Source organism: Pelobates fuscus, chromosome 4, assembly GCF_036172605.1.
Source record: "Pelobates fuscus isolate aPelFus1 chromosome 4, aPelFus1.pri, whole genome shotgun sequence".
NCBI lineage: Eukaryota > Metazoa > Chordata > Amphibia > Anura > Pelobatidae > Pelobates > Pelobates fuscus.
The window spans coordinates 250,957,595-250,980,193 of record NC_086320.1 but is presented as its reverse complement, the minus strand read 5'-3'; the positions used below and the strand labels follow the sequence as shown (position 1 = coordinate 250,980,193).

The 22,599-nt window shown below is 44.9% G+C and overlaps 1 protein-coding gene across 1 annotated transcript in view; it reads right to left on the bottom strand.

The window, feature by feature from the left end:
- The window catches only part of DDC (dopa decarboxylase), a 493,139-nt gene that overhangs the window by 133,184 nt on the left and 337,356 nt on the right, over positions 1 to 22,599 (bottom strand). Inside the window, exon 11 of the mRNA XM_063452033.1 lies at positions 7,911 to 7,930. Coding sequence (XP_063308103.1) covers positions 7,911 to 7,930 — 20 coding nt within the window. The remainder of the gene's footprint in view (positions 1 to 7,910; positions 7,931 to 22,599) is intronic.

Genomic DNA, 22,599 nt, shown 5'->3' with positions numbered 1-22,599 from the left:
AAGAGTAGCCTATGGACCTGAGGCCCAGAGGACACAAGGTGGTCCCTATGGGTCTGTGTAATATAAAAATTACAATTTATTACGATATGTTGCAACAAACATAAGTACAACATATACACAAAAACATGCCACATATAATCTCATAAAAGATAAAATTGGTGGACCATATGAACCTGAATGGGTGTATCGGATGCAGGAGGCTACTCAAATAAATCAAGATATGTTATGCAGCCCATAAATTGCATAAGCTAATCCAGCCTGTTAGATAGGAATGGAGAGCAATAATCCTTGTAAGGTCTAGCGCTACCTATTATGCATTAGCGCACTAAGACATCACAGGTTGCTATCAACAGATAAGTGAAACCAAGTATCGACTTGTATATAGCGTGTTAGAAAGACTGTCTCGCAAAGAGTAACACTTCCAAACAAACTTATCCTAGGTGTGAGGTGGATCCAAAGGCTTAATCAGAGAGCACACCGAGGGGAAAGGAATTGGAGACTGGGGCTATCTAACTGGTTCACCCTAGACTATCTTGGGCAGCTCTAACTATCTGTATCCTAGAGATAACTAGGATGACAAGTTATACTTGAGGTGGAAGTATAACAATTAGAAGCATAAAGTCCTAGGCAGAGCGTATGACATCCCTATAAATCCCCAAGGCAATAAAACGAAATCTGGGATAGACAATTTCTTACTCAGTCTAGGATTTCTAGACTTCAATACAATGGATATATCACTGTATGTGTATGTTCAATTCTCCACTATATCATGAGAGTCAATCAGTAGTGAGACATCCAGGATATCTTTCTTGAGATTCGCAGGTATCATATGGGCTGGGTTGACGACATGGGTTCCTGATCCTGAGGGTATGTTATTACCAGCTTGCAACTGTGGAGAACCAGTAAGTTCAGCAGCTAAGGGCCCAGGTGATGCTAGCTAGGGGAAGGCTACGAGCCTGAATTCTATCCAGCCTATCGTTAATCTTTTCCATTGAGGCTTCTCCTGCCACCGTGTTGTCAGTATGAGCCTAAAGAGTTCTGCTTTCCTGGCCGTAGCTGAGAAAGGAATATTGAGTCCGCAAAGTTCCACCATGATACGGGGAATGGTCCATGACCTGATAGATGCAGGGTACATGATAAGAGATACTGTTATCGCCTTTACGAGTAGGTGAAATAGACCTGACAGGAGTACTGGGGAGAGATAAATCATCCGCTTCTTCAGGGATCTGAGACATACTAAAAGAAATAACAAGCATAAATCAGAAAACTGGTAATTTTTTTTCTGGCTGGCTAAATAGTGCCAAGTGGCGAAACAATTCACTAGGTTGGTGACAGGTGAGGCCCTGCTAGTTGCCAAGCGGCTTGAGAGGCTCTATGAGTTGGCGCGAGGGGATTCGTGGCCACCTGACTTTGTGGCGGGGTCTATCTATGATTTGGCCTGAGGGGCAAATTTTACCTCAAGGATGGGTGTTGTCCTCGTGAGATCCCCGTTGGGGAGGATAAATAGGCAAAACATGCCTGAAACCCACTTGCGTATTTGTTTAAGTCAGAAAATATGGTCGTAACTTGACACAGAATCTGTGACTCCCACTAAAGAAGGTATAGAGGAGAATGAGAGGCTTATACCTAAAAATGAGCATATGTATTAAAATGTATACATGCCAAGGTATTCCTAAATATAGAAGCCCCTAAAATCCCCACCTACTTACTGGAATAGGATTTGAGGTCTGAAGAGCAAAATGCTGCCCTAAATTGCAACCTTGAATCTGTAAAAATATGATTAACCATTATTCATAAATAATTTTAGTCGTAGAATGTGCAAAAAAACAGCTAGAACCGAGATATAACATTGTATGCATAAAACCAACTCTATAAGTGATTCTAAAACCCACACAAAACAACATATTAAAGACCTGTATTCCTATACGCATGCAAGAATTTGCAGAAAGACAGGCTAGCACAGTTATCACAGAATTAGGCAATTGTAACCAAAGCCACTAGGTGATGACAAAATAACTAACCGATCTGCCAGTGTCAAGCAAGGCTGAGCTATTTTCAAAATTTGCGGTGATTAACTGAAATTCGGCTAGTGCTGGTCTAATACACAATTGGGTAAATGAATGTATCAAACCAACTAAATGAATGTGATGAACGTGGCACCGTATGAGAAGTATGCGAACAGTAACCACAAATTAGCTAATGGTATTAAGAAAACTGACAAATGACTCGTTCAACTAACCGAATGCCGCACGCGGCAAGTTAAAATTACCAACTAATGCTCCACGTGGTGATTCCGCAGCCAGTAGTGACAGGGTGCATGGGGAACCAGGTACATATATGTGGGTACCTTACCCCGGACATGAATAACATGCTTAATAGAGTGGGGAATGGTACAGCAGCATGGTGATAACTTACGGTTTGAAACTCTCATTTCCACCAGGACGGGAACAGGCACAACCAGACCCCTATTACAACAGGGGGCCTGGTTCCAGCCGACCACACACATGGGGAGGGGGGAGGTATGCCCCCCTTACTTAACCCCTTAAGGACCAACATTCTGAAATAAAAGGGAATCATGACATGTCACACATGTCATGTGTCCTTAAGGGGTTAAAGGGCACGTACTGCTACTGGTTGACCCTTAGTTCAACCAGCTAACGTTTAGACAGTTATAAGCAGCATTTCGTTTAGACAGTTATAAGCAATTTCAATATGTTTAAACTGGTATATGTATGTGAAGTATGCATTTCTGGGGAAATGTTTAAACTGGTATATATATATATATATATATATATATATATATATATAGATGAAGTATTAGTATTAACTTACATTAAGTAATTTGTATAAGCCATCTATGTTTTACACATATACTAATAAATAGGATGCTGGTTAAAATTAAAACTTTACACTGCTTAAATATAAATGTATGATTTGCTTGTTATATACGATACACATCATATATTGTTACTTATTACGGGTTAAAGATATGTTGAGTGTTATTCTGCAAATATAACAATAACGCTAAGTCTTAACATGCATTCTGTACGTTTGAGGGGGGACGATATTTCGCTGCAATCCTCCCCAGAACTCTTACTACGCCTATGTTAAATATATCTTCCACATGAGAGTACATTCTCTTAAAATTCTCATACCCCCAGGAATCCGCATACTCTCGGACGGTCCACCTAAGCTAAACCCCCCCTACTCAAGAGACACCCGAATTCTCTTACACAGAACCGGTTGCTTAATTTTCTGCAGGTATGTTGGTCACACGCTTTTCTTTTTCTACAAGACCACGGTAGTTAATTCCCTGCCCCTTAGTCATAGAGGTCCGCGAGGCCAACTCCCATCCTCCACTTCGAGGTACTTTACGCCCCTCGGGCCAAATCATAGTTAGCCGCCTTGCAATTATATAGAGAGGGCGACACCTGTCACTACCAACCCCCCCCCCCCCCCTTTTCCATCCCTACTTACCCTTGGAGAGGCAACATCCCGTTTCACTGGGCAGGTTACCATACCCCTCGCGCCAACTCATAGATAGAGCCTCTCTAGCCACTTGGCACTATCAGGGCCTCACCTGCCACAAAACCTAGATTAAATTTTTCGCCATCTGGCACTAGCTAGCTACCGGCTATTCCTCAACAAACCACCAACAATACCTGTTATTACTTTCAGTATGTCCCTGCTCCCAGATGATGGTGATGATATGTCAGTCCCTAGCACCCCGGCTAGGTCACTTACCCTGACACGTAAGGACGACATAGGAAGTCCCTCGTCCATCAGATCGTGGACTATCCCTCGCATCACGGCGGAATTACACAAACGCAGTATCCCTTTCCCGGCCACGGCCAGGAAAGCAGAACTGTTCAAACTGCTTAGAACAAACACCCTTATTACGGATGCGGGGGAAGGCACTAGTAGCTCCCAAGACCCGACTCTCCATGCTATGGTTGCCTCCCTAATTTCTTCTATGGGGAAGGTCAACGACAGACTGGAAAGGCTGGAAGCACGCAGCTCCACCATAGAGCCACCTGTGCCTCTCGTTGTAGCAGCCCCGGTCATACCCACAGAAATAGCGGGTAATCCTATACCTAACAAGGCAGCGGCACACGTTATTAACCCTGCCCACATGGTTCCGGCTAATCTTGGAGGGCAAGGACGTTAACTTGGTCTCATTGCTCATTGCCTCCCAGAATGTAGTGGAAAACCGCTCTTACGACTACAGGGACATCTCTGTTGTTCTAAAAGCCAGAGACCCCAGACTCAGTAAGAAGTTGACCATTCCCGATTTTGTCCTGTCTTTTGGTATCTTTAGGGATATCCTGTGCACAGTTCATCTGCATAGGAGAGAGGAACTGGACTTATATATGCATAAGCTGGTGGACCTGGGTAGCAAATATGGTGGTTACACTTTTTACGACTACCACAAGTCTTTTTCATCTAAAGTGTCAGCCACATTGTCCCAGTATGGCATCCAGATGGATTGGAGCCAACTGGACAATGAATTGTTCCTCAGACACTTTGCGGGGCTCAGGACACCAGCTTGTGCCATATGTACGTCACCCGCTCACTCAGCTTATTTGTGCCCTCTCTGCCCGGACAGCGCTCCCAGCACGTCCCTACAGCACCCCTTTAAAGCTGAGAAACAGACCAGAGACAAATTGGGTCGTCCGGTAGTGTACCTAGGCAAGTCACAAATTTGCAACAACTTTAATGAAGGCTCCTGTGGTTACAGCGCTTGCCGCTTATTACACGTGTGCTCACACTGTTTTCGGGCACATGCGAAGTCCATGTGCACAAATAAAATGTTTCAGAAACCTCATTTGTCTCCAGTGAACGTTCCTGCATTTGAACACATGCTGTCCTCTCACCCCTCTAAACACCTGGTGGAATTTTTATGCACAGGTCTCACCCACTGGTTTCACACGGGGCTCATTTACATGCCAACAGGGGTGTTAGAATATCACAATTTACAGTCAGCCACTAATAACCCTACGGCAGTCACTAACTTGCTACAATTGGAAGTGGACCAGGGATTTGTCATTGGGGCTTTTGGTAATCCCCCCTTCTCCAGCTGGAGAACTAACCCTATCGGGCTGGTCTCAAGCAAAAATTCAGATAAACAAAGGCTCATCATTGACCTATCTGCACCTCACTCTTCAGCCATCCCCAGCCTAAACTCACTGATTCCTTCTGAGGAATCCTTACAGTACTCCACTATTGACCACGCTATTTCAGCTATCAGGTCAGCAGGGGTGGGGGCCTGGCTTAGCAAGACGGATATAGTCAATGCTTTTAAACTGTTCCCTATACACCCCTCGTTATGGCACCTGCATGGAGTTAAGTGGCAAGAAGCCTACTACTTCTTCACAAAACTCACTTTTGGGGCCAAGAGTAGTCCAAGGATCTTTGACACGTTCGCAGAAGCTTTGTGTTGGCTCCTCCTTAATACCTGTAGGTGCCAAAATGTGATACACTATCTGGATGATTTCCTGTTCATCAAAGCCAATACCAAACCCCCGTGTAGCCTAGACAAAGCTGTCAAACTATTCACCGCACTCGGGGTCCCCGTATCACCCACCAAAACTGAAGGTCCAGACACAGCCATCAATTTTCTAGGTATTCTGCTGGATTCAGCAACTATGATGGCCAGCCTCCCTAGTACAAAGATTGATAATATCCTACATGACATTAACCACTACATGCACAGAGGGTCATGCAACCGTAAGGAACTACAATCACTGTTGGGTTCACTGAATTTCGCCATGCGCATAATCCCCCAGGGCAGGGCTTTCATTTCCAGGCTCCTCGCCCTGTTCCCCACCTTCGCCAACGACTATGCCCGCATATCCTTGGACTGCCCTGCGACTACCGACCTTCAGATGTGGTACAAATTCCTCTCTGACTGGAATGGTAGGAGCATGTTCCTTCCACAGCTAGATTCTCAGTCACCTGTCATTTGGACAGACGCAGCATCATCCGCAGGATATGCGGCCATTTTTGGCACAAATTGGCTCTGGGGGACGTGGCCAACAGAAACACAGGGTATTGAGGGGTTTCACACTAACTTGTCCCTCTTTGAGGTATACCCAATAGTTGCTCCTGCTGTCACTTGGTGTAGGTTGTGGGAAGGTCAGTCAGTACGCTGTTTCTCTGATAACATGGCAATATGCCACATTATCAACAAAGGCCGCTCTTCCTCTTTGATAATTATGAACTTCATTAGGAAACTGACATGGCTGGCAGCTACCCATCACTTCCAAATTGTATGCTCTCATGTTCCTGGCAGAGACAATACGGCAGCTGACCAGCTATCTCGCTTTCAATTTCAGGCTTTCAGACGGTCCCTACCCTCGGCAGCTCGCATGGCAACCCCAGCGCCAATCTTCCAAGACCTTGTCATGGAGTAGATGAACTACTTCAGCACAGCCTCACTCTCACAAAATTAGCTTTGTCCACTAGCACTCAACACTCATATCATAGAGCATTCCACCTGTATAAACGTTTCATGTCTGACCATCACCTAACCAACTGGTTCGAGGTATCGTCACTAATGGCTTTTGCATCCTTTTGCCACCTTAAGTTAAAATTCTCACACAACACTTAGCTTTACCTCACGGGGATACAACACCACATGTACTACTCCTTCCCTAACCACAAAGGGTTCTTAACCTCATACCCCATCCGCACACTACTGAAGGGTATAGCAAAGGCAGACGGTCCATCAACACTCAAAAGATTGGCTATTGACATAGAGATGTTCAAATCATTGTCCAACCTACTCGATCAGGCACCATTTGAACCCAATACAAATACGGTTATTAAAGCCGCCATGTATCTGGCCTTTTATGGGTTTCTCAGACCACGAGAATTCACCGTTAGTGGCCAACTACATACCCAAGGGTGCCTCCTCACGTCACATCTCACGAAACACACAGACTACTACGTCCTGTCTCTACCTAAGACTAAGACAAGTCAGAGGGGGGAACCAGTTCACGTAAACTACTACCCCACGGGTAACAGTTGGTGCCCAGTAAAAGCACTAGACGTTTTCGTAGCCACGCAATCATCACAACCAGTAAAACCTCTACTAATGTTGCACGGTATCATTCTCACCACGGCAAAATTCATGCTTTACGTTCGAATGCTTATCACCCGGCTTGGTCTGAACCCTAGTAGCTACTCGGGGCACTCCTTCAGAATTGGAGCGGCCTCCACAGCCTCTAGCCAAAACGTTCCCGTTCATGTCATTAAAACACTGGGTCGGTGGAAGTCCTCAGCTTACGCCACCTACATCCCACACCCAGTCCAAGAGCTTAGGAGGGCTTTCATTAAGATGTCTTCCTAATTAATGTGTATGTATTTAATGTATTTTATGTTTACCAAATAAATGGTTATCTTGCTTTCTCTTTTTGCCCACTTTATTTACCGGCCTACAGCATACATCGGTTTCGGCACACCTCAACCGACTATTTCCTTTTATTGTATTACTCTCCACCAGAGTATTCCATATCATATGAGAATGCCCCGAACACAAGTTGGAAGGCAGGGCCTGTATTTGTGGGAGGGGCTATAGACCTACATAAGGGACTCCCCCCTTCCCTCACTTACCTTCATTGGTCTAGACGAACAGCCCCACCCTCCACTCCCTCAATTATATATATTTTCCTATGTAAGCCCACTTTATTTACCGGTCTACAGCATACATCGGTTTCGGCACACCTCAACCGACTATTTCCTTTTATTGTATTACTCTCCACCAGAGTATTCCATATCATATGAGAATGCCCCGAACACAAATATATATATTCTTATAAAATTTGGAATCCAATAACAACTAAAAAATATATAAAAACAGTTCTTGCATGCAATATTAACATCGAATTATTAAAGACAACAGAACTTACCCTGTAGTCTGTTATTAGACCTGAAATAAAAAGTAAAACACATTTCTTACTAAAGCAACAGTTGGGACATTCTTTTTTTTTTCCAACAGTGACTTGTATGAATACAAAAAAAAAGAAGTTTGTCTTACACTACATATTTGCAAAATCCCAGTTGAAAAAAATGACTTGGATATTCTGAATTTGATTATATGACTTAATTTCCCATGTTTTCAGATTTCCTCAGCTGGATAATTTGAAATTGTTATTAATATTATTATATTAACAGGACAGGAAATTACAAGAATTATTACAATCTTCCCAAGAAGACAAATTATAGGGTTAGAAGAACTAAAGAAGAAATAATTGTCAAACAATGAAAAAAAGAAGTTAAGATAAAGATTTCATTTGTTTGTGTTTGAACAATTTTACCCAATATTGATTTACCGTAGGTCTTTGTAGTAAATGTGTGAAATTGATAAAGTAGATCTGATAAAGTAGATCTTTATTTTATTCATATTAATTTGCACACTTTTCACATTTAGTTTTTCTATAAAGCCTATAACCTTAAAAATATAACTTCCACCAAAAAATATTGCTTATATTTGCCTCTATCCAATGCAAGATGCAACTAAGGCACTTGTTGCACATCATACTACATATATACGCATACACATGTGTGTGAAGTGATGAAATGTCTGTTTATTAACGATTGTGGCCCTGTCCCAATTCCACCCATATAAATCCTGAAATACCCTGAACCCTCTTTAAAGAAAAAAAAAAAAAAAAACACATTATATTACACATGCACCATTATTTTTTTTACAAGCATTTGTCATATACATCAACTGCAACTGACAGAGAGACCTGGGTAAAATACTCACATTTAATGATGTCGCGAACACGAAATTTTCGGTTCGCGAATGGCAAACGGGAACTTCCGCAAACGTTCACGAACCGGGCGAACCGCCATTGACTTCAATGGGCAGGCGAATTTTAAAACCCACAGGGACTGTTTCTGGCCACAAAAGTGATGGAAAAGTTGTTTGAAGGGGACTAACACCTTGACCAGGGGCGGACTGAGAACCCTCAGGGCCCCCGGGCAAAATAAATCAAGGGCCCCCTTACAGGCCCCACCCATACTCCGCAGCAAGCGCCACCCAGGTCCCGCCTCCATGCACCGCCTCCAGCCACACCCTACACAATCTTTAGACACAAGGAACAAAAGTGCAATAATCCCTTCGAGGCCCCAGTAGAGACTACAATTGAGGGCTAATGGGCCATGGAGGGGGGTCTTTCTAGCAGAGGCTATCTCAGTCCTTTAGAGAGTGTGTTAGAAAGAATCCCCTCCAGGCCCTATAAGAGACTACAATGGAGTCTAATAGGCTTGGAAGGGGGTCTTTCTAACAGAGGCCATCTCAGTGTCCCTGCTGGAAACAGTCGCCTCCAGGCCCCAGTAGAGACTACAATTGAGGGCTAATGGGCCATGCAGGGGGGGGAGCATTCTAGCAGAGGCTATCTCGGTGTCCTTTAGAGCAGTGTTTCCCAACCCAGTCCTCAAGGCACACCTACCAGTCCAGGATTTAAGGATTACCCAGTTTTGTCTAAGGTGTTTTTAGAAAAAAAAGAAAAAAAACACCTTAGACACAACTGGGTCACCCCTAAATCCTGGACTGGTAGGTGTGCCTTGAGGACTGGGTTGGGAAAGACTGCTTTAGAGAGTGTGTTAAAAAGAATTTCCTCCAGGTCCCATTAGAGACTACAATGGAGTCTAATGGGGCCTGGAGGGGGGTCTCTCCAACACTCTGGTTCCTATTCACAATATAGCAACACAACATAGCTCGCTGATACCTAGGCCAAGTTGGCTCCTCTTACCTTAATTACTGTTGCTGGGTGGCAGTCTGTGGGCTTGCTGGAAGGCTGTGGGCTTACTGGCTGTGGCTGGCAGGCTGTGGGCTTGCTGGCAGGCTGTGGGCTTGCTGGCTACTGCCGGCAGGCTGTGGGCTTGCTGGCTGCGGCTGGCAGGCTGTGGGCTTGCTGGCTGCGGCTGGCAGGCTGTGGCTTGCTGGCTGGCAGGCTGTGGCTTGCTGGCTGGCAGGCTGTGGCTTGCTGGCTGCGGTTGGCAGGCTGTGGGCTTGCTGGCTGTAAGCCTAACTGGTGGCCTGTGGGCTGGCTGGCTTGCTGGCTACTGGGGCACTTGTAGATTATTTAAAGAAATAATCCATGCACAATAACCACTACTGCTCTGTGTAGTCGTTATGGTGCCAGGAGGGCCGGGCCCCCCTTTCAGAGTAAGTAGTCAAACCGTTTAAGAACAGTTTGACAACTTACCTGGGGTCTGCTGGGATATGAGGCTGTAGTAGGGTATAGGAGCAGTGGTGCAATGTGTAAGGGGTGCAGTGTGTGTGAAAGGTTCAGTGTGTGAATGTGTAGGGTGTGTGGGGCAATGTGTGTATGAGGGGGCTGTGTATGTGTGTGGCAATGTTAGTATGGGGAGCTGTGTGTGTATGGGTGGGCAGTGTATGTGTGTGTGTGGCAATGTGTGTAAATGTGTATGGTGTGTGTGGGTGAATGGGGGGCAGTGTGTGAATGTGTATGGTGTGTGGGGGCAGTGTGTTTATGGGGCTAGAGTTCACTCTCACCACTGCGACCACCAGGAATCCCTGGTGGTCACAGTGTTGAGAGTGAACTCTAGCCCGTAGCTCCAGGGCTAGAGTTTACTCTCGCAAGAGCCGTAACGTTGCCGTGGTAACCGCGGCAACGATCTGTGCTCGCGCAAGAAGGACCCAGAGGAGCTGAAGGCTGAGCTCCCGGGACCTCTCTTCCTCCCTCCCCTGCCGGCTGCCCGCACGGTGCCTGCGGACAGGGGAGGGGGCAATTGCCCTCCTCTTACTCCCCCATCCCCATTTTACTCCCCCCTCCCCCTCTTCTTACTCCCACCTCTTCTTACTCCTCCCTCTTCTTACTCCCCTCCCCCCTCTTCTTACTCCCCCCTTCCTCTTTTTACTCCCCCTCTTCTTACCCCTTCTTACTCCCCCCTCCGCTCTTCTTACCCCCCCTCCTCTCTCTTCTTACCCCCCTCCCTCTTCTTACCCCCTCCCTTTCTCTTCTTACCCCCTCCCTTTCTCTTCTTACCCCCCTCTCTTCTTACCCCCCTCTCTTCTTACCCCCCTCTCTTCTTACCCCCCTCTCTTCTTACCCTCCTCTCTTCTTACCCTCCTCTCTTCTTACCCTCCTCTCTTCTTACCCTCCTCTCTTCTTACCCTCCTCTCTTCTTACCCTCCTCTCTTCTTACCCTCCTCTCTTCTTACCCTCCTCTCTTCTTACCCTCCTCTCTTCTTACCCCCCTCCCTTTCTCTTCTTACCCCACCCTTCTCTTCTTACCCCTCCCTTTCTCTTCTTACCCCCTCTTTCTTCTTACCCCCCCTCTTTCTTCTAACCCCCCTCTTTCTTCTTACCCCCCCTCTTTCTTCTTACCCCCCCTCTTTCTTCTTACCCCCCTCTTTCTTCTTACCCCCCCTCCCTCTTTTCTCTTAACCCCCCCTCCCTCTTTGTTCTTACCCCCCCTCCCTTCCCTCTTTGTTCTTACCCCCCTCCCTTCCCTCTTTGTTCTTACCCCCCTCCCTTCCCTCTTTGTTCTTACCCCCCTCCCTTCCCTCTTTGTTCTTACCCCCCTCCCTTCCCTCTTTGTTCTTACCCCCCTCCCTTCCCTCTTTGTTCTTACCCCCCTCCCTTCCCTCTTTGTTCTTACCCCCCTCCCTTCCCTCTTTGTTCTTACCCCCTCCCCCTCCCTCTTTGTTCTTACCCCCTCCCCCCTCCCTCTTTGTTCTTACCCCCTCCCTCTTTGTTCTTACCCCCTCCCCCCCTCCCTCTTTGTTCTTACCCCTTCCCCTGTAGCGTGGCCAAGCTGCTCTCCGGTCCGCGGTGCCCGGCCAGAGTGATAGGAAGGTGCACCCTGAGTGTGCACCTTCCTGTCAGTATGGCCGGGTACAGGAAACAGAAACTCCATGTGTGTAATGCTGCCTGCCTGAGACATATCCCAGTTATCTACATCCTCTGGCAATAATGGTTGTGCATGACTCGTTTCTTCAAACGGACGTGTGAATAACTCCTCTGACATACCAAGTAAAGCGGCTGTGGTGCTAGTTTTGGTGGTGGCGGCAGGCGGGTGAGTGGTATCTTGAGAGGTGCCTGAAGCTATGCTGGAGGAGGATGGTGCGTCAAGGTTCCGAGCGGAGGCTGTACAAGATTGGGTGTCCTGTGTTAGCCAGTCAACTATGTCCTCAGAACTTTTCAAGTTCAGGGTACGTGGCCTCTGAAAACTGGGCATTATTCTAGGGCCAAAGGGAATCACAGCACCACGACCACGATGACCCCTGCGGGGTGGCCTGCCTCTGCCTGTCATTTTTGGGGGGATTAGTGGTACTATGCGTGCAAGCTACTGTGAGAATAGATATGAGTGGCAATGTGCAATGGCAGGGGTCTGCAGAGCACTCGCTGAAGGCCTGACACACCCGCTTTAAGGACACTGACTGCTATTAGCTTACACTGGAAAACTTTTATTCTTTGTAAAAGCACGCTACAGAGACACCAGATATGAGTGGCAACTGTCAAAGTCCACTGGCAGGGGTCTGCAGGGCACACGCTGAAGGAAGGCCTGAAACACCCGCTTTAAGGACACTGACTGCTATTAGCTTACACTGGAAAACTTTTTTTCTTTGTAAAAGCACGCAGGGCACACGCTGAAGGCCTGAAACACCCGCTTTAAGGACACTGACTGCTATTAGCTTACACTGGAAAACTTTTTTTTCTTTGTAAAAGCACGCTACAGAGACACCAGATATGAGTGGCAACTGTCCAAGTCCACTGGCAGGGGTCTGCAGGGCACACGCTGAAGGAAGGCCTGAAACACCCGCTTTAAGGACACTGACTGCTATTAGCTTACACTGGAAAACCTTTTTTCTTTGTAAAAGCACACTACAGAGACACCAGATATGAGTGGCAACTGTCAAAGTCCACTGGCAGGGGTCTGCAGGGCACACGCTGAAGGCCTGAAACACCCGCTTTAAGGACACTGACTGCTATTAGCTTACACTGGAAAACTTTTTTGCTTTGTAAAAGCACGCTATGGAGACACCAGATATGAGTGGTGGCACTGACTGAGCAAATGGGCACAGTATCCACTGAGCCTGACACAGAAGCTGGCAGACAACTAACTGCTCTTCAATCTATTACAGTGAAAAAAATATATTTTTAAATGTCAAGCTTAAGCTATTGTGACACCAGATATGAGTGGTGGCACTGGGCAAATGGGCACAGTATCCACTGAGCCTGACACAGAAGCTAGCAGGCAGGCAACTGCAATTACATTACACAGAAAAAAAAAAAGCAGACTGATGTTCTAGCCCTAAAAAGGGCTTTTTGGGGTGCTGTTCTTACAGCAGAGATCAGATGAGTCCTTCAGGACTGTAGTGGACACTGAATACCCTAGCCTAGCTATCAATTTCCCTATCTAATCAGCAGCAGCTACACTTTCCCTCCTCTCACTAAGCATGCAGCTTCAGAATGAATCTAAAATGGATGCTGGGAGGGAGGTGGGAGGGTGTGGAAGGGAGGGTCTGCTGCTAATTTGCTGGAATGTGTCTGCTGACCGTGAGGCACAGGGTCAAAGTTTGCTCAATGATGACGAATAGGGGGCGGATCGAACCGCCCATGTGTTCGCCCGCGGCGGCGAACACGCTATGTTCGCCAGGAACTATTCGCCGGCGAACAGTTCGGTACATCACTACTCACAATAAATAAAACTATTTATTATAAATGCAAAGCCCTATCTGTCCTTTAAAATCAATATGATACGTGTGGTGCATTAAATAGGCACAGAAAAACAAACAAACAAATGCACTGGTCCTAAGAAATAAATATCCACATGGCTGGCGCTTCCTATAGGCCAACTAGGCAGCCGCTTAGGGTGCTGATCAAAGGGGGGCGCCGGCCCTGGATCTTTACTGCACTCTGCTCCAATGCAGAAGTTCTACAAATTATGCAGCCGGCCATGTTACCAGGCACTAGGGAGCACTTACATGTCTGCTGACTAGCACCCGTTGTAACACTGGTCCGGCGGCATCCACTTCAGCCAGGCCCCCCACAAAGACTGCCATGGCCGCAACAGTGCGAGGGCACTTCAATTTCTCACTCCCGCACCTTGCCCAGTATGTGGGGACAAGTGGGCGGGAGCATAGCAGGGCTGAGACGGAATGAAGGCGGACAGACGCAGGGAAGAGGGTCAATAGGACAGCATAATGTGTGTTTGTGAAGAATGTGTGTTTGTGCATGTCAGTCTGCATGGGTCAGTGCCAGTCTGCAGTGTGGGTCAGTGCCAGTCTGCAGTGTGGGTCAGTGTCTGTCAGCAATGTGGGTCAGTGTCTGTCAGCAGTGTGGGTCAGTGTCTGTCAGCAGTGTGGGTCAGTGTCTGTCAGCAGTGTGGGTCAGTGTCTGTCAGCAGTGTGGGTCAGTGTCTGTCAGCAGTGTGGGTCAGTGTCTGTCAGCAGTGTGGGTCAGTGTCTGTCAGCAGTATGGGTCAGTGTCTGTCAGCAGTATGGCTCAGTGTCTGTCAGCAGTATGGGTCAGTTTCTGTCAGCAGTATGGGTCTGTGTATGACTGCTTGGGTCTGTGTGTGTCTGCATGGGTCTGCATTCATCAGTGTGTGTGTGTGTGTGTCAATCTGCATTCATCAGTGTGTGTCTCTGTATGGGTCAATTTGTGTGGGTCAGTCTGCATGGGTCAATTTGTGTGGGTCAGTCTGCATAAATGAGTGTGGGTCAGTCTGCATGGATGAGTGTGTATGCACCAGTTTGCATGTGTCAGTAAGTGTGTGTCAGTCTGCATGGGTCAGTGTGTGTATGTCAGTCTGTTGGGTCAATGTTTGTCAGTCTGCATGAGTGGGTGGAGCAAATGGGGCGGCAATTTTTTTTTGCCTAGGGCGGCAAAAATCCTTACACCAGCCCTGAATAGCTATGGTCCCTAAAATGACACTGTAAACAGTAGAACCATGACAGCTTAATGTAGGCCTGTCAACCTTACAACCCCCGAATTAGGCTTGCAGCAATAAAAAAAACAGTAGTGTGTGTGCATACTTTCCCACTGGCCTGGTTTTGCCAGTGTAGTGCCATGTTTTGGGATGCTGTTCTTGCATAAACATGTCCTGGTACTGGTCTTGCACACATGGCTGAGCTGTTCCCCTGCGAAACCGCTTGCTGAGGGGAAGTGATTAAATTTCACTTTCTCCGGACTCCCAGACAGCAGCACATGAGAGAAGGCAGGAACAGAGTAACAGTGGCTGGCACCAAGGACTTGTAGGAAGGAGGAAGCGTATATGTAACAGTGTGCATGTGTGTATATATAACAGTGTGTGCATATGTGTAAGAGTGCGTGTGTATGTATAAGAGAGTATATGTATAACAATGCAAGTCTGTATGTGTGTGTGAGTCATAGAGAGTGTCTCTATGTGTGTGAGTGCATCAGGGTGTGCTATTGAGCGGTTTCCAGTTAAAGAGCAAGAGCAGTTAGCAAAAAGTAAAAAGTCAGTGTAGAACCCACCGGAGGAAAAAAAAAACAGTAAAAGACAGTATTAATAGATTTCACCAAATATTTGCCAAAAATTCGCTGTAAACGTGTCACTTCGATACATTTACCCTAAAGTGTCCCTGGAAATGTTTTTTTAACTTTTGGCAACTATTCACATGTGTAATTTGCTGGGGACATTGCGGCAAGGAGGGCAGAGATGGTGGCCCATCATGTCATTATGGGACTTGGCAGGGCTCTTTTTTTAAAATATTTTAAGAATTAAATACAAAAATATAAGCACATAAGACAACAATAAATAACAGACATAAACAATACAAGTTAATAAAAAAAATACATTAAAATTACATTTGTAGGAGGTCTGTTAAAACAAAAACAGTTAGCAAACATTTAACACTATATACATATACATTCATACAGACTACAATACCTACTACTTTAGAATTTGGATATCTAAATAATATATACCAAAATATTTAAGCACTCTACCATCAGGGGACCTCCATCAGTGATGTAATTAAACCAAGGGGGCCATATTAATTAGTAATGATTAATTTTTAAACTCAAGATCACTTTAGTAGCAGATATTTCACAAATATAAACATTTAACAGTGTTATTTCATCTATGGAATTAGTTTTAAAAATTACCGTATTTATCGGCGTATAACACGCACTTTTTCTCCCTCAAAATAGGGGGGAAATGATGGGTGCGTGTTATACGCCGATATCCCATATTTACTTACCTGTCTTGAAGCGTGGGCCGGTGTTCAGCGCGCACCGCGGTATTGGAACTTCAATTTCAGGTTCCGGTTTCTGGCGGGACTAAAAGGAAGTGTGCACACTATTGTGTGCACACTTCCTTTCAGTCCCGCCGGAAACCGGAACCTGAAATTGAAGTTCCAGTACCGCGGTGCGCGCTGAGAAGCCGGCCCACGCTTCAAGACAGGTAAGTAAATATGGGACAAGAGGGAAAGTGCACTAGGGGACACTAGGGGAGTGGGGGGGCACTATGAGGGGGGGGAGGACACCATGGGGGGACACTATGGGAGGGGGGGACACCATGGGGGGACACTATGGGAGGGGGGCACTATGGGAGGGGTGGACACTATGGGAGGGGAGGGGAACACTATGGGAGGGGAACACTATGGGAGGGGGGGACACTATGGGATGAGGGGGGGAAACACTATGGGAGGGGGTGGAGAATACTATGGGAGAGGGGAAGAATACTATGGAAAGGGGGGGAACACTATGGGAGGGGGTGGAGAATACTATGGAAAGGGGGGAAACACTATGGGATGAGGGGGGAACACTATGGGGGGGGAGAATACTATGGAAAGGGGGGAACACTATGGGGGGGGGGTGGAGAATACTATGGAAAGGGGGTGGAGAATACTATGGGAGGGGGTGGAGAATACTATGGAAAGGGGGGGAACACTATGGGATGAGGGGGGGGAAATACTATGGGAGGGGGGGAAATTTCCTGGAATTTCCTTCTGAAAATGAGGTGCATGTTATACGCCAGTGCGTGTTATACGCCGATAAATACGGTAATTAATCAGGAGATAAGAGAAAAGGTCTCTATTTAGAAGTGAAAATTTGGACAAAATTTTAATATTAACTATTTCCATTAGACTTAATATCTGCTAAAGTAATGATTTTTATGCTAATTCATCCATAAATCATCCATAAATCAATATCCTGTAAATAATATGTTAGGACTATAATAAGAGCAGATACAAAATAAATTACGGATTTCCAATCTTGATCTCATTTTTGCTCTGGTCTTTACTGCACCTTTCAATAATGTGTTTTTACTTTAAAAAAAAAAAATAGCTACAGAGGGCCTAACCAAAAATAAATGAAACTGTCAAGGCACAGCCCGAGCCCTGAAGACAGCAAGGCATGACTGCCCCTTTAAGAGACCTTGCTGGGTTTGAACTCACTGCCCCAGCATCCCAGTCAGGTTCTCTGCCTTGACATCCAACAGGGGGCTTCAGTTTCTGTGGTGAAATTAACATCACCACTTGTGCCTGGAGAGAACTACTTGCCAGCCTCTTGCCATGTGATTATGGTCCCTGGGAGGTTTGGCCCTTTCAATACAGGATTTGGGCATAATGGATTTTTGTTGTGCTGCTGCTGGCCCTTTAACACCCAGAGAAAGGATTTGTACTTTTAAACTGGCACTTTGGATGCAGTCGAAGTGCCAAAGTAGTCGAAGTGGCCGCCGTTCAAAAAACCGAACACGTGGCCATTTTAATTTAGTCGAACGCGGTCAGCGGTGCTTGCCACTGAATCTATGGAACTAAAATCAGCTACACATTTGCACAAACACCGCTGACAATTCGAACGCACTGTTAGATGGGGCCGTTCGTGCATTCAAATGAGACTTAGACATTTTTCTCTGTGAAATTAACCGACGGCACAGCCCAAAGCTATAGAACTCTTTTGGGCAATCCTTTGGATTTTCCCTTAATCTGTACTGTGTTTTGGATTTTGCCTGTTTCCTGTGCCATCTCCTGCAACTGGGCTCCAACTCCTGGTAAACTGTTCCATAAGTCCCCTGGTGACTAACATAATAACCAGATCGATTACCATGGAGCCCGCGGAGATGTTGAATGTCCTGAGTACCCTCACACAGCAAGTGACCCTCCTATCCCAAACCGTAAGTGAATTGCAGCGTGGTTTTGCTGAGTTAAAGGGGAACACACACCATGCTCCTGAAACTGATATTGCATTACCTGACAAGTTCACTGGGAAAAGGACTGAAGTGCGATCATTTATCACAGCCTGCGAACTGCTCTTCACTTTAAATCACACACATACCCCAATGATTATGTGAAGGTTCGCACTACTATTGCCCTGCTGTCGGGTAAACCCCAAACCTGGGCACACCTACTCCTGCACTCAAACAGTCCAATAATGGACTCACGGGACTCCTTTGCTGCAGCAATGCATACATTATACAATGACACCTGAGTCCCGCTGCTGCACGCACTGCCCTCCGTTCCCTCCAGCAAGGGAGAAGACCAGTGGAGGATTATACTACAGATTCCCGGGAGCTAGCTGCTGACACGGTTATAATGAGACTGGTCTAATAGAGCAATACAGACTGGGTCTGTCTGAGGCATTAAAAGATGAACTAGCCAGAGTTCGGGTACCCACTAAATTGGAAGATCTGTTCCTTCTGGTCACCCAGCTAAGATCTCCAGTTCAGAGAAAGAAAGCAGGAGCAATTTGAAACCAGCTTTTTGCCCAATCAACGTTCCAAACCTGCTGATGAGACCTATACCCCTATCCCCATAATGGACACAGAGGAGCCCATGCAAATTGGAACACTGAATACCATGCTCACGGTAAATGAAAAAGCCAGAAGGAGAGCCAAAGGCCTTTGCTTCTATTGTGGCGAGGGAGGCCACTACATCAGCTATTGCCCGATACGTCTTCCTCGCCCTAAACGTAGCCATGTGGGGACTTTGTGTCACCATCCTACAAGTCCATCATGGCCCCTTTTTTGTTCAACTCTGCATGCTACTGGACCAAAAAGACCACCTAACCAGACCAATGGCACCATCACAGCCCTGGCTAACCCTGCTCCGGTTCCAGAGCCTCAAAAGGAGGCTGCTGTGGCTACCTTCCAATCCTCAGCTTCTGTCTCCCCTAAAGTTTCCTGCTCTAACACAAAGGATCTGTCCCCAGACTGTGTAATTGCCTCCAATAGAACCGTGGTCCACATGCAAGATCTAGAGGTCTTAGAGCAGGCTCTTAAGGCCAGAGCTGCATCCCCTTCTCGCCTCGTTGCCTCCTCGAAGAATAACAACCTACAAAATGTTCCTCTCGTTACACTCTCACACTCTGATGCCTATACAGACCTGGATTTCCTGTCTGAACCTGAACTAAACTAGTTAACACCATGTCTGTTCGCCACCAGAGGTCGCTCCGTGTGGGGGGGCTTTGTCACAGCACAGCCCGAGCCCTGCAGACAGCAAGGCATGACTGCCCCTTTAAGAGACCTGGCTTTTGCATGCTTGGTGTTTCCGGACGGATCTTTGATTTGCTACTGACTGATTTCCTGGACTCTGACCTCTGCCTGATTTACCGACTTTGTTACTCCGCTGCCAGCCCTGACTTCTGCTTCTCGTCTGACCCTGCCTTTGGATTTTCCCTTAATCTGTACTGTGTTTTGGATTTTGCCTGCTTCCTGTGCCACCTCCTGCAACTGGGCTCCAACTCCTGGTAAACTGTTCCATAAGTCCCCTGGTGACTGTTACAGACTGATTTATATCCCCAATTTTAGAAGCCTCACATTTAAACAAGCCTACATTTTTTTTATCCATAAGATCCTAAGAAAGGATACGTGTGAACATAATCACATACTCAAACCTTGAAAACCAAAACCTATTTGAGATTTATCTCTTAATTATATTTTGATTGATTCTAGGCTTTTTATCCCTCAGTGCAAAGGAGAGCAACAATTTTGTTAACAGCAATACTCCAATATCTTATGTGAAACTCGTAAGGGGATGAAGCTAAAAATGTATCTTAGGGAGCAAATAACCTTTAATCATGTTAATCCTACCCAACCAGGAAATCACAATATTTTTCATCTTATTGATCTGACTTTCAAGTTCCCTAAAAAACAAAAACAAAAAAACAGTATAGCTATTTAAAAGTAATTTGTCTAAATAAAACATCAATCTGATACTTCAATTTTCTATCCAATCCCTGTTCCAATTAAAATGGAAATCTTGTTGTAACTTATCCTTCAGGAAAGATGTCAAACCAAAATCTATAGACTGTCTTAGGTAAATTTAATTTATAGTTAGAATAAAGACAGTATTTATAATATTTAAGTACAGCAGGAATTTAAGTTTCTGGAGAAGAGAATATCTTCAGCATACTATGTGATCTTGAATTTGTGTATTACATTTTTGTGTATTTGACAGAAGGGTTTCATCGCTTTATGCTTGAACTATTTATATCATATCAACCATTTCTACCCTCAGGAAAACCATGATGACATCCATACTTCTGATGATGATTTTCAAATTTTCAGCAGGCATATTTGGCTAATCTATGTTGACAAGAAAACTCATCAATAGACACATATACGTAGGCCTTCTTTTTATGTTGAATGGCAAATGTAGTAGTTTAAGCTGAATAAACATGTTTTTGAGTTATTTAATTCTTCATTTGTGTTTTAAACCAAAGCTTGATGTGGGATAAAAAAAATCCAATGCAAAAACAACCGAATATATATATATATATATATACATACATACATACATACATACATACACACACACACACACACACACACACACACACACACACACACACACACACACACACACACACACACACACACACACACACACACACACACACACACACACACACACACACACACACACACACACACACACACACACACACACACACACACCCTGTTCCAAATCATTATGCAAATTCTATTTAACCCCTTAAGACCGCAGCCAAATGTACAAGTTGTGAACCAAAAAAAATGTAAACAAACCACAGATTTTGACTACATGTCTGTTCAACAATAATTTACCCCTTTCATATTAAATGCACCCACACTTATTATATATCATTTTATTCAGGGGAAACATGGCTTTCATTTAACATCAAATATTTAGGTATGGAACATAACGTAATATGAATACAATATAAAACAATGAGAGAAAATATGATTTTTTTAAATTTTCTTAGTTCTATGTGACATTCTAACTGTGAATGTCATAATACTGTTTGCTTTTACTGCAATAAAATACACATATTTGTATTCAGCGATGTCTCACGTGTAAAACAGTACCCCATATGTACAGGTATTATGGTGTTTTGGGAAGTTACAGGGTCAAATATAGCATGTTACACTTTTCAGTTTTTTCACATTGAAATTTGCCAGTTTGGTTACGTTGCCTTTGAGACTGTATGGTAGCCCAGAAATGAGAATTACCCCCATGATGGCATACCATTTGCAAAAGTAGACAACCCACGGTATTGCAAATGGGGTATGTCCAGTCTTTTTTAGTAGCCACTTGGTCACAAACACTAGCCAAAGTTAACGGTAATATTTGTTTGTGTGTGAAAAATTCAAAAAACTAATTTGAAAGCCAATTTTGGCCAGTGTTTGTGACTAAGTGGCTACTAAAAAAGACTGAACATACCCCATTTGCAATACCTTGGGTTGTCTACTTTTGCAAATGGTATGCCATTATGGGGGTAATTCTTATTTCAGGGCTACTATACGGTCTCAAAGCCAACGTAACCAATCTGGCGAATGTCATTGTGAAAAAACTGAAACGCAAGCCTTATATTTGACTCTGTAACAGGACCACACATGTTGTATATAGAATTATATGTCCCTGTGGTTCCTACTTATGTGTTTATAGTGAGTGCATTGTGTATAATAAATGTAGTGTGTTTGTAGTGAGTGCAGAGTGTGTATAATGAATGTAGTGTGTTTGTAGTGAGTGCAGTGTGCGTATAATGAATGTAGTGTGTTTGTAGTAAATGCAGAATGTGTATAGTGAATGCAGTGTGTGCAGATGTGTATAATGAATGCAGTGTGTTTGTAGTAAGTGCAGAGTGTATATAATGAATGTAGTGTGTTTGTAGTGAGTGCAGAGTGTGTATAATGAATGTAGTGTGTTTGTAGTAAGTGCAGAGTGTGTATAATGAATGTAGTCTGTTTGTAGTGAGTGCAGAGTGTGTATAATGAATGTAGTGTGTTTGCAGTGAGTGCAGTGTGTGTAATAAATGTAGTGTGTTTATAGTGAGTGCAGAGTATGTATAATGAATGTAGTGTGTTTATAGTGAGTGCAGTGTGTATAATAAATGTAGTGTGTTTGTAGTGAGTGCAGAGTGTGTATAATGAATGTAGTGTGTTTGTAGTGAGTGCAGTGTGCGTATAATGAATGTAGTGTGTTTGTAGTGAGTGCAGTGTGCGTATAATGAATGTAGTGTGTTTGGAGTAAGTGCAGAGTGTGTATAGTGAATGTAGTGTGTGCAGAGTGTGTATAATGAATGAAGTGTGTTTGTAGTGAGTGCAGAGTGTGTATAATGAATGTAGTGTGTTTGTAGTAAATGCAGAGTGTGTATAATGAATGTA